Source organism: Lingula anatina, chromosome 6, assembly GCF_051362555.1.
Source record: "Lingula anatina isolate TDL-2025a chromosome 6, LinAna3.0, whole genome shotgun sequence".
In the NCBI taxonomy this organism is placed as follows: domain Eukaryota; kingdom Metazoa; phylum Brachiopoda; class Lingulata; order Lingulida; family Lingulidae; genus Lingula; species Lingula anatina.
In genome coordinates, this window is record NC_141772.1 from 22,692,058 (window position 1) to 22,708,188 (window position 16,131).

Below are 16,131 nucleotides of genomic sequence, written 5' to 3' on the forward strand. Positions count from 1 at the left end.
GTCAGATTTTACGTTATTTGTATATTATAACGACAGGTAATTTTTCACCATTATAATGAACACACAAAACCTCGAAAAATTGGATTAATTTACGCCTTCCCCTCGATCTTTAAAGGTGACACATTCTGCAGGGCCGGATACGAAAGCGCAAGATCTATATAGACATTTGCAGTAGGCCTATTTGTCTACATACATTTTGATCATTTTAGGGATCCAGGACAGAAGTCAGGTTTAATGAACTGGGTAGGCCTATACTGATGTCAAGTTTTTCTTGTACAGTACAGGGGGTTCCCGAAATAAAAAACGAGAAAAGAAACAAAGAAAAGAAAAAAGTCAAAAACAGTAACACCAAATCCTTAATTTAAATCAACATTACTTTTCACTCCAGCATTTAAAATACGTTTCAGATATCGAAATCACATATGATCTTAACTTAATACAGGTAATGTTTATTTCAAGTTATAAACTTTGGATGAGTTAATTGGATGGCTTATTTGCAAGTGTACATGTACATCACATGTATGTAGTACAGTATATGTGGGTATATCAGGCCCGTAGCCAGGGGGGGTTCGGGGGGTTCGAAAGAACCGCCCCTTTTGGTGGGAAAAGGTCCACTCTGGGTAAAATTTGATCTAGGTACATAAAGTTTTTTATGGAAAAAGGTCCACTTTTTCAGAAAAAGAACCCCCCTTTTGAAATTGCTGGCTACGGGCCTGTATATTGTCCTAATATTACAACAGAATGTTTCCAGTTCCATGTAGATCACTATTCTACATATGCATGATAACACATGCACTGGTAGGCCTACATGTACATTGTATGATACATACAACCGAGTCGACGCAGCATTTACCTGTAATTCACCCAAGATTCCCCAGTGGTCAAAATGGCAAAATTTGATCATACATGTAATTAACCTTTAAAGCACTTCCTTACTTACATGTACATGTAGTAGTAAAAATAGTCTTTTGTCACGAACTGCAGAATACTGTACCTCACATGAAAAAATTTAATGGACCATCCCTACTTCTTTTCTAAAGAAAGGAATGAGTTTTAGTACCAGTGCATTAAAAAATAACGTGTAACAAGAAAAGCACTCCGAGAGCGCAGACCTCCGCCAAGGCAGCAATTTTTTATTATTATTGATTGATTATTGATCCGGATCACCACCAAAAACTAATCATCTCTTCCTTGGTCCACTTCTGATAGTTCCTGAATATTTAATCAAAATCGGTCCATAACTTTTTGAGTTATGTTGATAACAGACAAACAAACAGACAGACAGGGGTGAAAACATTGATAACCCTCCTTGGCGGAGGTAATAAAAGTGATCAAAAAAGGCAACAGTTTGTATAAGTCCATTCAACTTATCAAGAAAAGATGAAACATAACTATTGAACCACATGCAGTTTAAAATGCTATTTGCATGATGTATAAGTATAAAAGACTAAGTGCCAGTGGCCTTATTAGAGGCCGAATGAAAGTGACATTTCGTGCCACTTCCAAGCACTAGATCATGGACGGCAGCGGGACGGAAGTGAGAAATCCAACATGGCGGCCCCTAGCGACGAGTTGCTAAGGCTGATAGTCGAATGTTGTAGTGCCGATCAAAACACAGTTCAATTGTTTTTTTTTTTTTTTTTTAATCGTATAATAACTTGGAATATAGCATATAATTTTTATTTACTTTTTAATTTATCTTTTTATTTTTTAATCGTATTATACCTAGGATTTTGTAAACTTTGCGATTTGAATAAAGTAGATGAGTTCCACCTCCTGCTAGAGTGCAAAGCATATGATTCAACATGTTATCCCTTCAGAGGGCAGCTGTCAGATTTCCTACCCCTAGGCGACTTCAGCTTTAATGAACTGTTTAATTTTCTTATAGGTGCTCAAGACTTAAATATTCTTAGAATGGTTATGCGTTTTGTAAATACTGTAGATGCTTCCAACAAAGGGAACAAACCACATTGTACTCTTTTCAGTGTATGTATTTAAATTCATCGCCTGTAGATTATCATTACACATTTTATATATATCACTTTATAAACTCATTTATTAGTATTATTATACATTTACCTAATTGGGTCTAAATGCGTTTCCACGTCCTGCAAATTTACGTATCTGTAGCTGGAGTTGTCTGTTTTACCTCTATGATTGTACTTCGGCCCTTTTTTAAACACGTATTCATCTATATCGCATCAAAATCATGTATATTTATTCATTTACTTGTTTTTACTCTGCTATAGTTAGATGTACTGTCTTTGATTGTACCTTATTTGTGAAGGTGTATCAATAAAGAATCCCTAGGGATATAGCATACACGTATATTTTCCTAGATATTTTACTGTAAAACTACATCCTATAAAAATATTCACTGAAATATCAAGTGATGCATTTTTTAAATTCCATGAGTATATATTATGGGCGTGCCTTGGTATGTCCATATACAAACATGGGCATCGCATGCAGGACATTTCACAAGAATGTAATTTTACCACCCTCATTTGCATATGAGATCACGTGAGATGCACAAAGCTTCCCAGAGGTCAATGTACAGTTTACTTCTGGAAGTCATCGGACGCGAGTTTTTAGCTGCAAGAAAATCTTCATTCTGATTTATATTTTGGACTATATTTTGGACTATATTACAATAGAGAGATAGCAAGCAACTTGCTACCATCTCTGATTACTTTGTTTTACTACCTTTCGAGCGGTAGATTACGTTCCCACACGCTGTTCCAATCAAGAAGTTATAATGAGAAGGAGTAGAAACGGGACATCAATTATCTCTCTCGTCCAATCAGATCGCAGCATTCTTTTCAAAGCGGCGTCCTTTGAAATTCGATCCTCGTAACTGGTCTAATCCTCCGCTCGCCTCCGCGTGACTCAAGACGGAGAAGCTGAACCAGTGCGTATACGTCTTGATTTATTCATGTTTAATGCGAATATTTGGAAGTTATACTTAGAAAAACGCCAAGTCGAGCGATATAAAGGTGAGTGAGAGTTGATAATCTGCTTTGAGCATTGTTTTATGTTCATACGGTGGCTGTCAGTCAAATTTGTCAGTGCAGAAAGCAGCGTTAGCTCGAAGATCTGAGGCCGATTCAGCGGGACCTCCATGTTTAGGACTTTTTTCTTCTTAAGTGCGTGATGTATGCACATAATTTATGTTTTTCTGGTTAGTTAAGCACGTGCATCATTACAATACATTCCTTTGGTATTAAATGAGTCAATCCTTTAGATGAAAAACATCGTTTCAAATAGACAACTTTTCATCCGACTTTTTCAAAATGGCGGGTCCCTAAATTGGTTAGAGACAGTTGGGTGACAGTTTGGGACAATTTTTGGTAATTTTAACGTGGTGTATGCAGATAATTTATGTTTTTCTGGTTAGTTGAGCACGTGCACCATTACAATACATCATAGTGATATTAAATGAGTCAATCCTTTAGATGAAAAACATCGTTTCAAATAGACAACTTTTCATCCGACTTTTTCAAAATGGCGGGTCCCTAAATTGGTTAGAGACAGTTGGGTGACAGTTTGGGACAATTTTTGCTAATTTTAACGTGGTGTAAGCACATAATTTATGTTTTTCTGGTTAGTTAAGCACGTGCACCATTACAATATAACATTGTGATATTAAATGAATCAATCCTTTAGACGAAAAACATCATTTCAAATAAACCACTTTTCATGGGACTTTTTTAAAATGGTGGGTCCAAAATTTGATGACAGGGAACTCTCGGAATTTTTTTCAATTTTTCATTGCAATATGATGTTTGCAGAGTTTCGTTTAGGATATAGAGTTATATTTTGTAATGAATTCTGCACTTACTCATTTCAGGTTGAAGAGAATGCAGGTGAAAGATCTTTAGTTTTGCTGGCAGATGTACATGTTGCCATAATTGAACAGTCAAATTGATTGTTTCCAGCAGCAACTTGATGAGGCACAAGGCTCTGTTTTCTTACCACCACTAATATTAAACTATAGTGCACAAGAGGTGCATGTTTTAAAAGGGAATTTAGTGGTCCAAGTTTTAAAAGGGAATTTAGTGTTCACTGGCTAATTGTCTAAAGTATAAAATAAAATAATCACCACATCAAAATAAAAACTAACCATTTTTGTATTGCTTTAATCACTGTTGGGTGTAACAATATTGATATATTTTCATTGCTGGTACTTTGTTTTAGATATTATACAAGTTGCTCGAATGTTGAAATAAAGCAATATCAATCAATAAAAATATTTCTTTGTTTTTTTCTTCTAATGAATTTAAACTATCAGTCTACTATTAGTTGGCCTCATGTAATAGACAAAGATATAAACAAAAATATGTATTAATGAAATTTTATTTAGAATCATACTAAGTGCAATAACTTATTTACATTTCCCCAATTTTCCTGTTTAAGCTCTACCTGGTATATAAGCAATAATGTGCCAAAAAAGAAAGAAACGAGGCTGGCATACGGAAATTGCAAGTACTACTGTTTTGTGTACACGGCTGTGAATTGAATGTGTCATTCCTAGATGAAGGTAAATTTCCTTTACACGCCTTTACACGACAAAAATAATTTAAAATAAATATGAGACTTCTACAGGTGCAAATTTTAGCGTTGAAGGTGGGTTTGTGAAATTGTTCTCATACATTCTTGATGTGAAACTAAATTTTGTATAACTGATCGGCTCTAGATCAAATGAAGGTGTATCTCGCATAATTTGAGTTTTATTTCCCGAAATGGTTGCGTCCAGGCTTGAAATATCTCTCTACACCTTTCTGTAATCCCACCATGTTTTCTCTGTGAGATTATTAGAGACTTCGCGAGGCTTTATCCCAATTGGCTGAAGCAACCCACGTGAATGGTCTTTTGAATATGTATTAGGCACAAGCTCTCCCTAAGACCACAAGCTGGGTAATTGTTAGGATTAAGCCCGTTACGAGGATGGGATGAAAGGAAACCCCTTGTTTCTACTCCTTCTCATTATAACTTCTTGTTCCAATTCAGTGTTCGTGGTGAACAGCGGAGAACAGCTTTTAGACAAAGGGACCATAAGTACATGTAGGTCACCGCCATGGCTGAATCTACATCAGCAACTGATGTGGTCAGTTCAATAATAGAGGACATGGATAAGACGCGCTCAAGAAGCAAATTAGAGAAAGCGAGCGGCAGTAAATCTGCCAGTGGAAAGAGGGATGGCGGCAAGAAGCAGAAAGATAAAGATCGCCAAACACCACTGCTCGCTACTGGTACGGCAAAGATGGGGACGACCACTAGGTCCCAAGACAGGGCCGTCTCCGATACTGGAGCAACAAAACCTAAAGAGGTTATTTTTTCTCTTAAAGAGCTTGAGAACTCAGGCCCCGCCTCAGATGAGGTCGGTTACAGCGGTGGTTCACACAAAGATGGCGCCGAAAATACATGTCAGACGCGGGAGTTACAGGCGCAGATAGACACGCTGACAAAAGCGGTGTCCACAATTTTGCCAGTGGTGCAAAGAATAAGTGCAAACATGGGTGCACATGATTCCTCGTACGAGGATGATAATATACACGTCGAAGATGAAGACGATCTCGACGAGTCACGTGACCACACAACAGCGGGAAATGAAGCCACAGCTGGCAACGACTTGCTGGCTCTGCTCTCACAGTCGCTTAAAACGAAAGAAGCATGCGGCTCGGCTGTAGACGCGGAATTGGCAGAGAAAATCAACACTATGATGTCAACTGGTATTTCTGACCAGCGGCTGACCGAAGTGAAGGAGAAATACTTAAGACCGGATAACTGCCAGCATTTGGTTGTGCCGCAATGTCAGCGAGAGGTTTGGACTGGCGCAGGTGAGATCCTACGTAACCGAGATTTGAAATTACAGAGAGTGCAGGGGCCTCTCGTGAAAGGCATGACATGCCTTACTGAAGTAATGAACAGCCTCATGGGAGCAGTGAGGGATAAAAATGACATGCCATCTGGACGAGAATTGTTAGAGAAGCTCTCGGACTGTTTATGCCTGCTAGCAGGCTCCAATGCCGAAATTAACTTGCGTCGGAAAGACGTATGGAAAACAGAAATGCCGGACAACACCAAGGGTCTCTGTGCAGCCTCCAGGCCTGTCACGGATTTCCTTTTTGGTTCTGATTTGTCAATCGCAGTGAAAGAATTAACAGAAACACATAAAATGACAACCCAATTCAAGAGATTTACTCCCTCTTTCAAAAGGTTCAGTCCTTACAATAAGCCCCATGCCAACAGACAGGGAAAGCTGACGTCACAGGTTTCCAAGAATCTAAGTACTGATGCCACATCCCAGATAACACAATAACGCGGTAAACTAAGTCTACTTTCAAACACACCTTTCATAAATCTAATAACCAATGGGTGTGTGCCAACAGGCTTACCCTCAAAAAACATAAATGTGGAGAGTGCTGACCTTGCGGTGTTAAGTGCGCTATATCCACCGCCGTCATTAAACAGCTCAGCTAAAAAATCCAATACATCTGCAATATTATGGTTATCAACGTCTATGCTATTCTTTCTGGAATAATTAATCCATTTAGTGAGGTAAACATTATATTGTTTCTTGGTGCCAATTCTCCAAGAATTCATAATTATATGTTGTGCTATTGAATGCATGACTATACGGGAAGATGAGGTCATTTTTAGTCTAGGAAAATTGATAAAACAATCGGTGCCTGGCAAACAGCAGCCTGAAATTGTTATTCCACGCATTACAGACAACGTGAAGTTGTGTGCTATGTCTGCTCTTTTGCATTACTTGGATAAAACCAAGGGTTATAGGAAATCTTCAAACTCGTTTTTAAGCTTAGTAAAGCCGTATCAACCAGTCACTAAAAGTACTATATCTAGATGGATAAAAGATGTACTGTCTTTGTCAGGAATTGACACAACACAATTTTCAGCTCACAGTACAAGAGCTGCAGCGGCAAGTAAAGCCAAGATTATAAATGTGTCCCACTTGAAACTATTATGAAAACTGCAGGTTGGAGCAATTGTGGGACTTTTGGGAAATTCTATAGCAAAGACATTGTAGACTCTCATGTAATTTCATTTGCTAAAACTATTATGAAGTAGTTACTATAATAAACAATATATGCTAATCCATCTGGATTGTTCATGATCTGTTCACTGTTTATGCTCATAGCCAGGTGAACTTTAAAATCTCACGTGATCTCATATGCAAATGAGGGTGGTAGAATTAAAAAATTAAACGAGACTTACCTGTAAGGTGAAGTTTGATTGTAATTCTACCACCCGAAAGTTGCATATAGAGATAACGTGCCCTGCCCTCCCCTCCCTTATCTCTATTGCAACTTTCGCATTATTCATATAACATAACAGTTCTCTCCAGACCACATCTATTCACCTGGCCATTGGCGTTCAATTTTGACCTCTGGGAAGCTTTGTGCATCTCACGTTATCTCTATATGCAACTTTCGGGTGGTAGAATTACAATCAAACTTCACCTTACAGGTAAGTCTCGTTTAATTTTTTTTAATTTTTGATGATAGCTGCCGTCAGTAGCCAACCGCTACCCGGGTATTTGTTGCTCTGCTTGCAGTTTCTTGAGTTTTCTTTTACAATCACCACAAGTATAGGAGTTATTGGTGACTAGCGTAGCAGCAGACTTGGCATCTATTCTTATACACATGTAATGATAGAAGTTATAACAGTTGGTACATCTTATCACTGGTGCCCCAGGACGGTGGGTCAAACACTTAATTACAGTACACACTTATGGTATGAACCATTTCTTGTGCACTATGTCTCCGAGTTGAGGGTCTTTCACAGGGAAATAAAGTCAGTTTCTGACTCTCATTAAAGCACTTCAAAAGGTGAGACCTCATCTCTAACTGGACCCAAGTAACATTCTTAGGATTGTCACCTAAGAGAAGAGCTGTGGCATTGGCAATAGCAAACAGTCCACAGTCAGATTGCCCTATCTGCATTTGTGGGCAAACAACTTTGACAGTAAGAAGACCATCATGGTTTGAATATAATTTGTATAGGGGCACAAGCTGCTGGCGGAGGGAAAAATTGATATTGGTTGACAGAGACTCGTAAACTGTAATGCATCCACCTATAGATGAAGACACAATTTAACCCAGTGTTGACCAATGTGGTGGCACTGTACGGCCTCTGCTTCTGCAGGTTGGGTAGGAAAGATATTGGTATGTGACATCATTAATGTGCTATTTAAGCCTGCAACTCCAAATGCCAGATATTCTCCATTTTTTCTTCTGCAATGGAAATGGGAACTTTGAAGGATTTCTTCATTTCTTCTGCCTTCTTCCCAACTCTGTTTGTGAATTTATTACTTTTCTTTCCAAAGGTTCTTCTTGGAATTGCTGCATACTTTCTCTTAATGGCAATAGCAGCTTTTTTCTTTTAAGGGGTTCTGTTCTTCCTTGGTAGCTTGTTCAGAGTTGGTACATGTCCTCCCAGTTCTTCTAACAATGCCTGGAATCTCACTTCATACTCAGCAAGGACATCTTCATCTTGTATGAGGTATATTTGATCAATCATTGACTTCAAATATGAAAGGCACTTCTCTCTCATACTAGCAGAACGTGATTTCCTTTTACGACTTGGGAGGTCTTTGAAGACTTTCTTTGGAGATTGACTATCAATAGGAGCACTGGATGTTGTCTCGTCTGCACACTTTTCTTTTTCTACATCAAAAGGTTGGTCAGAGAGAGGACTTCCACCACTAGCTGCAGTTTCTGGCTGATGTACATAACTGGCAAATTTGCAGCCTAAATAAAAGAGTGATTGATATGGCAATTTATTTGGTTGGAAATATTCAGCCAGAGCTTCAGAGATAGCTTGAAACATACCTCTATACTACAGCAGATACCCTTGTTGTTTCAAGCTATCTCTGGCAAGAACAGAGAGGACTGCCCGTCAGTCACATAAAAAAACCCTCCCGCATTGAACGATCTAAACAACTGATGGGAACGAGTCAGTGGACGGTTTGTTCAAATATGAAATAAGTTGTGCAACAAATAAACAAACCCACACATTTTCATAGGACATATTTCTGGACTTTCAACCAATCAGCTTTTTCTCCAAACCTTGGTGAAAATTGTGAAAACATGGCTTCAATTGGTTAGTTCAAACCAGCTCAAATCACAATTAGTCAGAGGTAATTTAAAACGACAAGGATGTAGTAGAGAGAAGAGGATAGTTTCAAATGACCTCTGAATCTCAGGGTGTAAATCATTTACATATGCAAACATTATATGCAAATGAAGCACCATCACCATTTACAAAGCAAACTAAATAGATATTAAAAAGTATAATATGTAGGCTACAAACACAACACCCCACATCTATAAAAGCAGATAAATAACCTAGGAATAATCTTTTGAAATGTCTGACCAAGCATGCTTCGACTTTTACTGATATAGACCATACATATCAAAAGATTTTTGGAACATAAGTGCCACACTGATATATCTTTAAACATTCACAGCAGGTAGTTCATTAATAAATTACACAACACAATGTATAATATGAAAGGGTTTACCAAAGATTTAAATACATGTAAATTGTCAGTAAACTACTGTCTTGACTCTGCATTTCCAAAAATGTGCAATGATTTCGTGAGATTAGCCATTATAGCAAGTGGTGGAGAAGGAAAAGGGATATGAAGGTTAAAATACTATGCATAAGTGATTATTGCCAACACCATTATGATTATGAGAATAGCACAGTAGACAAAAAATTTACCAGCCGATATTGATAATTCCAGGCACCTCTGAAATATAGAAATGAATGTTATTATTAATCCAACCATAATTGAGATTAGAAAATAAAGAAATCTAAATCAAGTATTGGATCTTACGCCACACTTTTTTATTTTTATGGATGACATCCTGCGCGCGCACCGATTTTCGTCCGTTCTCCAAAAAAAAAAAAAAAAAATCCCCCCCCCCCAAGGAAGTCGGTTGTCGCAAACGTCGTTATTGAATTTGCCGGAAAATGCAATCGGCAATCCTCGGCTAATTCCGCAAGCTCCATACTGTCATTGTCGACTGCGGAGACATCCGAGTAGTTCCGAGTGCGGAAAATGAGCTTTCTGCGCATGCGTATTATCACCACTTGGAAATATGGCCGCTTTGCCGTCAAATTCATCTCTAGCATTAATTTCAAAATACACGACAATTAAAGTCATAAAGAGAACGGGGGCCGTCGTTTTGGATTGGTTTGCCATTGATACTGGACATGGAGATATCACCCTTTTACAATTTTACGAAAGGCTGGCCGCGGCCAGCGATCATCGCCCGGAAAATTTCAGTGACATTCTGTCCAAAGCAGCACATACCAGGTTTTTTGTAGCGAAAAAAGGGTCGACAAGAGTGTTGTGGTATTTGGTGGACTGAAGGTAATTCGTGAAAGGAGTGCCACGATGTTTCCACCTTGTCACAAGGTCTTCATTAGGTGAACTGAAGCGAAACTTGTGGCATTTATTTTACATTAAAACCAGAACTTGATTAAAATTTCTATATTTGCTAACTACTAAATATTAAAAAAAATTGAAATAATATCATATTGTGATAATTTTTCTAAGATGTAAATGACAACTTTACTTATTATTATTATTTATACTGACCACACCATGCACTGGATGCCTCTGATGGCAGGAAGGATGAGGTAATTTTAGATAGAAAGCCTCTTCTGCTCCAACCTTTTTACCAGATGACAGATGATCTCTCAGATATTTGGACATAGATTTTCTTAATCGTTCCTTATTTCCATCAATCTATAAGAATGAATAAATTAGCACATTTTAAAATTCCATTCCTACCGATAAATCTGATTCTTTTTGTCATACCTAATGAATGTTAACACCCACCTTATATTCAGGAAAGTACAATAAGTGTGTCATGTACACCATAGCTGGACAGTCTACTTTTTTTGAATCCTGTTTTAATTTTCTTCTTTTGATGAAATTATGGTCCTTTTCCTGTAAAGTAGAACAAACAAAACAAATGCAATGTCCAGGTCCAATATGTGAATTGATAAGGTATTAACCTTCATTATTGCATGCCTCACAAGATAACGACCTAATAGATATTAATTATTAATAATTGTTAAAGATCAGGTCAGGACTTACTCTGTGACTGTTCACTCGCCAAATGCTGACACCTTCACCAGTTGGTTGAAAAAACTTTGATTTGGACATATTTTTTAATTTTTGTATGACCAGGAGTTTCAGCAAAAACTATTAAAACGGTAAAAGAACATTTTCTGTACTTTTTGAAAGATTAAAGGGGCTCTTTCTGATATCAGCAAAAATGAAACATAATTCAAACTTTTTGTAACGTATGTAGGTTATGATCTAAAGCAAAATTGACCTTCGTGGCAGATGGCAATTTAAAAAGTCCCAGAATTCCACGCGTAGGAAAGCAATGGTGAGAAGTGGAGACGAAAAAAAAAATGCTGCACTTTTTTTCCTTAGGCAATCTCAAAAACCTATCACTTGATCTTTATTTTCTCAACTGTTTCAGGTGAGGTATACCTTGGGGTTCATGAGAAAATAGACAAAGTTTCAGATAATTTTTTTTTAATGCTATATAACCGTCTATATCGGAAAGAGCCCCTTTAACTTAAAGGAAGCCCTAAAGGAAGTTTTCTTCCCTGATTTCAATCTCAGAAATACAAAGGATAAAAAAATGAATGTAGGAACAAAAAAGAAAATAATAAATACCTGTTGCTGTTCTTTCTTTTTCTTTCTATTTTCTTTCACCTTGGCATCCAAATCTGGACCCTGATGACAGGTCCACAGTTTTGTGCCCAAGAAAATGAAGGGAATTCCACTAAATGGGACACTGATTCCTCTCTCTGCTGTTATAGACCATTTTAGCAATTTTATTTGCCTGTTATCCTTGAACATATTGTGAGCAGGGGTTCCTACAATGTCAAGAAAATAGAAAATTTAGATTAGTAGGGCCACACTTTTTTATTTCGTTCGACAAAAAAAAGAAAAAAAAATGAACACCCAACAAAGTTGGTTGGTATACCAACAAAATACATAAAGTAACCTTAAATAGATTTGGTAAAATGCAGCATATGTATTCATGACTTTTTTTTTACCTTTTTATGTTATGAAGTATTCACAATGCTCTAATATTTTGAGAGCATGGATAAAGTGATATTGTTAGTGTGTTTGATACGTGTTTCTGTGGTTAAATTTGTGTTTCCAGCTGTATATAATTGTCAGCATTCCCTTTACTTGAGCAGTATTTTTTTCCTTTGGACTGTTTTTTTCCCCTCTTGCACCGATGTCGGGGTCCCCAGAGAATGTCATCCATAAAAATAAAAAAGTGTGGCCTTAGGGAAAATACAATAGGGCTGACTACAATGTACATGTACTTTTCTGCCATCCAGTCAAAATCGTTATTTGTGAGTCAAAATGCAAACAAGCAAACATAATTAGCTAAAGTGTGTAGTAGGTAAACAAACACATTCAATCTGACATTGATAGGCGATCAGTCAATCAATCTGGCAATCATGCAATCAGTCAGTCAATCAACAAAATAATTAGTCCATTTAACAATCATCAGATCAGGACCTACCAGCAGTGGGCCAAATTTTGACAAAAGGTCAGCCTCACTGAACTTAGGGCCTACTTTATGTTGATAGATGAATGATAAAAGTTTTAAATTGATGTAAACATGGTAATGAAGGTTTTACCGATGTGATTATTCATCAAATTATTGTGATTACCAAACGTTTTCTCCGTTTTACAACACCGCCATGAACTTCGAGTTTCGTCTTTGTAGAACTCAAACGCCCGTAGCATCTCATCCATGGACGAAAATCGGCAAACGGCCAGAGGCAATGTCTCGGCGGCGCTGGGGGCCGCCATGTTGGATTTCTCACTTCCGTCCCGCTGCCGTCTATGATCTAGTGCTGACCCTGACCGGCGCTGGGGGCCGCCAAGTTGGATTTCTCACTTCCGTCCCGCTGCCGTCTGTGATCTAGTGCTGACCGTCTTCCAGGGATCTTTACTGTTTGGAGGGCGGAAAGTTAACATCCGGTATAGTTCAGTGCGGTCAAAGCGTGGTAAGGCCGGTGGCAATGGAAAGGGAAAATACTTCATTATATGACAGCTGTATAATATTGGAGGTGAGGCAAAACCGAAACAGCAAACTTCCGTTAATATCGTGAATATTTTCTTCTTTTCTCTGAAATCTGCTTAGACAAGTACTACCTATCTCTTTCTCGATCGACACTACATACTAGTACATAGAGTACATGTACATGTAGTCTGCACTGCAGTTCCTGATGTTCCTGATACCTGTTTATCAGTATATGTGAAGATAAAACTGTTGTCTAGTGCTTTTCAGGTACATAATGAAAGTTGCTGATCCAGTAGGCTCCCCTCTTTGGACTCACAGTAACACACACACAGACACACACACACACACATGTACACGAAAGAGAGATAGCATCAAATAAAACAACTCCACTATACAGGTTCCGTACTTACCTGTATATAGTGTACAGTACGATTTTGAGTTTGTGAACAGACTGACAGTATGTTCAACTTATTCTGTTACCCTGTTGTATGTTCTGCAGGGTACACATTGTACACATTGAACACATGAATTGATGTCATCTAAACTGTAACATGATTTGCATCACATGTACAAATGTTCAAGTAGCAGATAGTAATTAGGAAAGTTTGATTCAGACATTTTTTAAATGCACCGAGCTCTACATTATGCTAATTTTATCACTTAGGTTTAGAACAACAGGATGCCAAGAAGAAAAGTCTTCTATGAGGTGTGTGACAGGATCCAGCCAGTCCCCACCAGAATATTCAGCCTTCTACTGGTGCTTCTGCAGGGCGCTCTTCTAGACGCCTTCCTCTTCCTCCACTATGGGGGGAACTGGTACTGGTGGTTTGTGGCCGATCTCGCCACAGCCGTTGTGTTCATTGCGGCATTTGTGGTGGCTGGGAAGTACTACAAGAGGACTAAACATAACAAGATGGAGCCAGAGTCACATTTGATCCAAGGGCGTGTTCTGGGTCTTCTTCCCCTGGGGTACATAGCCTGGTTCACTTACTCGGGGCTCATGGTCCCCCGTGTTGCCCTAATCTTCAAACATATAGCCGCAGGGCTGGATGAAAAAGACATCCTTGGTCCAAACTTTCTGAAAACGGCTCTGGCATTGACTGCTCCGATTTTCCTGCTCATGGTGCTGAGTCAGCACAATAAGAAACAGACGCAGGAGAGAAAACATTATATAGAGACCTTGGTGAATGTGGTGCCCTTTGATATCCTAGACAGTGTGGAGTTTCTGGAGATATTGTTTGTGCAGGAGTCAAGGCTTGTTTTGCCTTTCACTTTGGAGGATTTTATCATAGCGTTTCCCTGCATTAATCTCATTATCCCAGGTACAGTGGTTTAAAGTTGAAGCTTGTGAGTTTTGTGTTAGTGCCATGGCCCATAGGCAAGCCATAAAGAAGTAATAGAAAAAATAGTTATATTTTCATTTGATTTTTGACATTATATGAAAATTTGAAGTGTTTCTTTTCTTAAGCATTAGGTATTAAATTTTGAAGTATTTGTTTATTATGCATGGGATATGGAAATTTAAAGTTTGTCTTCTTTGCTTTTTTAATGATCCAGGGATCCCAGAATTGTAATCGAAACATACTAACTGAAATATAAAATTACAAAATGAATCATTGTATTATTTATTTTTTCTGCAGGTTTTTGCTTTGTAGTCCTGAGTCAGAGTTTCTATGGAGAGCGTCCGTTGTCCAGAGGATTCCAGTTCATATACACTTTATCCCACATACTTCTGGTCAATGTGCCCTTCTTAACCATCCGCATGTACCTATGGCACCTGCTGAGCCAGGACATCTCTGTCTTCCTCATCAAGAACATTATGATGATCTGCCTTGGGGTCAATGACCTGTATGAACTGTGTGGTGAGAGTGATGACGATGGTGTAGATGGCGCCGGTGCTGATGGGGAGCCAGGAGAAGCCATGGAGTTACAAGACAGGCCACCCAGCAGGGTTGTTCCAATAGAAGATGGTGAACATGGTGATGATGAGGAACAGCCTCACACAGTTTTTATATAATGCTGGTCATGTCTGTGCTCTGTCTAGGTCTGTTTATTTGAGACTTGTTTTATAGGAAACTATATTCAAAGGAGTGAATATTTTACTGGAGAAAAGGTTCTGATAAGACTTCCCCATTGATCTCAGATTGTATTTATTTTTACTAGTTGGTGCTGTTTTGTCTGTCAGATGAAAGTGGCACATGTACTTAACAGACGCTGTAATGCAAGGATTTGATATACCTCCTTGAATATCAACAAACATCTTAAGCCCATTTAAAAATTTTTTTAAAATATGTTTTGTTCATGGTTTGGATCAGCATTTGCATTGCAATATTTCCTTCAGTATGAATTTTGTGTGTTTGTGTTTTAATTTGATTTATTAAGACATTAATTTGTCCTTGAATGCGGAAAGTTTTGTTTCCTATTTGATAAAATTTCATTTTTGCTTTTACATTTAGCATGTGTTTTCAGTTTTGATTTGGCTTTTGAACTTTGTATATTATTATTTGCAAAACATTCAGTCATTCACATGACTATTTATCATATTGTTAGTGCAAGCAAAGAAGAACAATATGTGTGTTTCTTCTAGTTCAAATAGTATCCATAGTGTTGGATTTTACTACCATATTTCATATAAAACAATACCTGTAGATCTAGGCATTGCATAACTAGATGATTTTTCTTTGTTTATACACGTATATAAATATATATATTTTTGGTCAGAAGTGATTGAACTTTGCGGGCCTTTATAGCAAGGTGAAAATGAAACGCAACGACTCTAGCTTTGTATATTTGAATTTTTCATGATGATTAGTGCTTAGCAGTATGCTCGATGTGGTGAAATACTCGATGTAATTATGTGAAGTAATATTTTGCCGATGGTCACAAGTTTACACGTAACGTAATACAATGGTGCTTTGTGAAAATTTTATACCAAAGTTTTCTAGTACGTGAAGTGTTTTTTGACAATCTTAAATAAAATATATTTAAAATACAGGTTATGTTTGGCTATCTACACATGTAATTT

General features: G+C 37.9%; 3 protein-coding genes and 1 long non-coding RNA gene across 5 annotated transcripts; 3 read left to right on the forward strand and 1 right to left on the reverse strand.

The window, feature by feature from the left end:
* Window positions 1-2,744: 2,744 nt before the first annotated feature.
* LOC147761378 (uncharacterized) lies at window positions 2,745-4,558 on the forward strand. The gene is made up of 2 exons (XR_015334984.1): window positions 2,745-2,996; window positions 3,851-4,558. It is a non-coding gene; the product is annotated as an uncharacterized LOC147761378 (long non-coding RNA).
* A 533-nt stretch (window positions 4,559-5,091) lies between these two features.
* On the forward strand, window positions 5,092-7,122 carry LOC106153058 (uncharacterized). Its single transcript, XM_087015063.1, has one exon. The coding sequence runs from the start codon at window positions 5,129-5,131 to the stop codon at window positions 6,320-6,322; it is 1,194 nt and encodes a 397-aa protein (XP_086871189.1). The 5' UTR covers window positions 5,092-5,128; the 3' UTR covers window positions 6,323-7,122.
* Window positions 6,180-12,950, reverse strand: LOC106153081 (uncharacterized). 2 transcript variants are annotated; one of them, XM_087015065.1, is made up of 6 exons: window positions 12,751-12,948; window positions 11,732-11,934; window positions 10,877-10,987; window positions 10,634-10,783; window positions 9,751-9,778; window positions 6,180-8,774 (listed from the first exon to the last, which is right to left on the reverse strand). In XM_087015065.1, the coding sequence occupies exons 1-6, from the start codon at window positions 12,890-12,892 to the stop codon at window positions 8,407-8,409; spliced, it is 1,002 nt and encodes a 333-aa protein (XP_086871191.1). In that variant the 5' UTR covers window positions 12,893-12,948; the 3' UTR covers window positions 6,180-8,406. The 2 variants fall into 2 exon arrangements, with proteins under 2 accessions (XP_086871191.1, XP_086871192.1); XM_087015066.1 differs by lacking the exon at window positions 10,634-10,783 and having other exon boundaries at window positions 12,751-12,950.
* Window positions 12,951-12,986: 36 nt separating this feature from the next.
* LOC106153068 (uncharacterized) lies at window positions 12,987-16,100 on the forward strand. The gene is made up of 3 exons (XM_013526843.3): window positions 12,987-13,152; window positions 13,771-14,428; window positions 14,747-16,100. The coding sequence occupies exons 2-3, from the start codon at window positions 13,786-13,788 to the stop codon at window positions 15,121-15,123; spliced, it is 1,020 nt and encodes a 339-aa protein (XP_013382297.2). The 5' UTR covers window positions 12,987-13,152; window positions 13,771-13,785; the 3' UTR covers window positions 15,124-16,100.
* Window positions 16,101-16,131: the final 31 nt, after the last annotated feature.

What these genes read in the sequence shown, in the direction of transcription:
- LOC106153058 (XM_087015063.1), top strand. Translation starts at nt 5,129, where the DNA reads ATGGATAAGACGCGCTCAAGAAGCAAATTAGAGAAAGCGAGCGGCAGT.
- LOC106153081 (XM_087015065.1), bottom strand. Translation starts at nt 12,892, where the DNA reads ATGGCGGCCCCCAGCGCCGCCGAGACATTGCCTCTGGCCGTTTGCCGA. An exon ending in TAAAACGGAGAAAACGTTTG is followed by an intron (nt 11,935 to 12,750) that starts GTAATCACAATA and finishes TTGACATTGTAG; the next exon opens with GAACCCCTGCTCACAATATG. An exon ending in GGCATCCAGTGCATGGTGTG is followed by an intron (nt 9,779 to 10,633) that starts GTCAGTATAAAT and finishes TCTATATTTCAG; the next exon opens with AGGTGCCTGGAATTATCAAT.
- LOC106153068 (XM_013526843.3), top strand. Translation starts at nt 13,786, where the DNA reads ATGCCAAGAAGAAAAGTCTTCTATGAGGTGTGTGACAGGATCCAGCCA. An exon ending in CATTAATCTCATTATCCCAG is followed by an intron (nt 14,429 to 14,746) that starts GTACAGTGGTTT and finishes TTTTTTCTGCAG; the next exon opens with GTTTTTGCTTTGTAGTCCTG.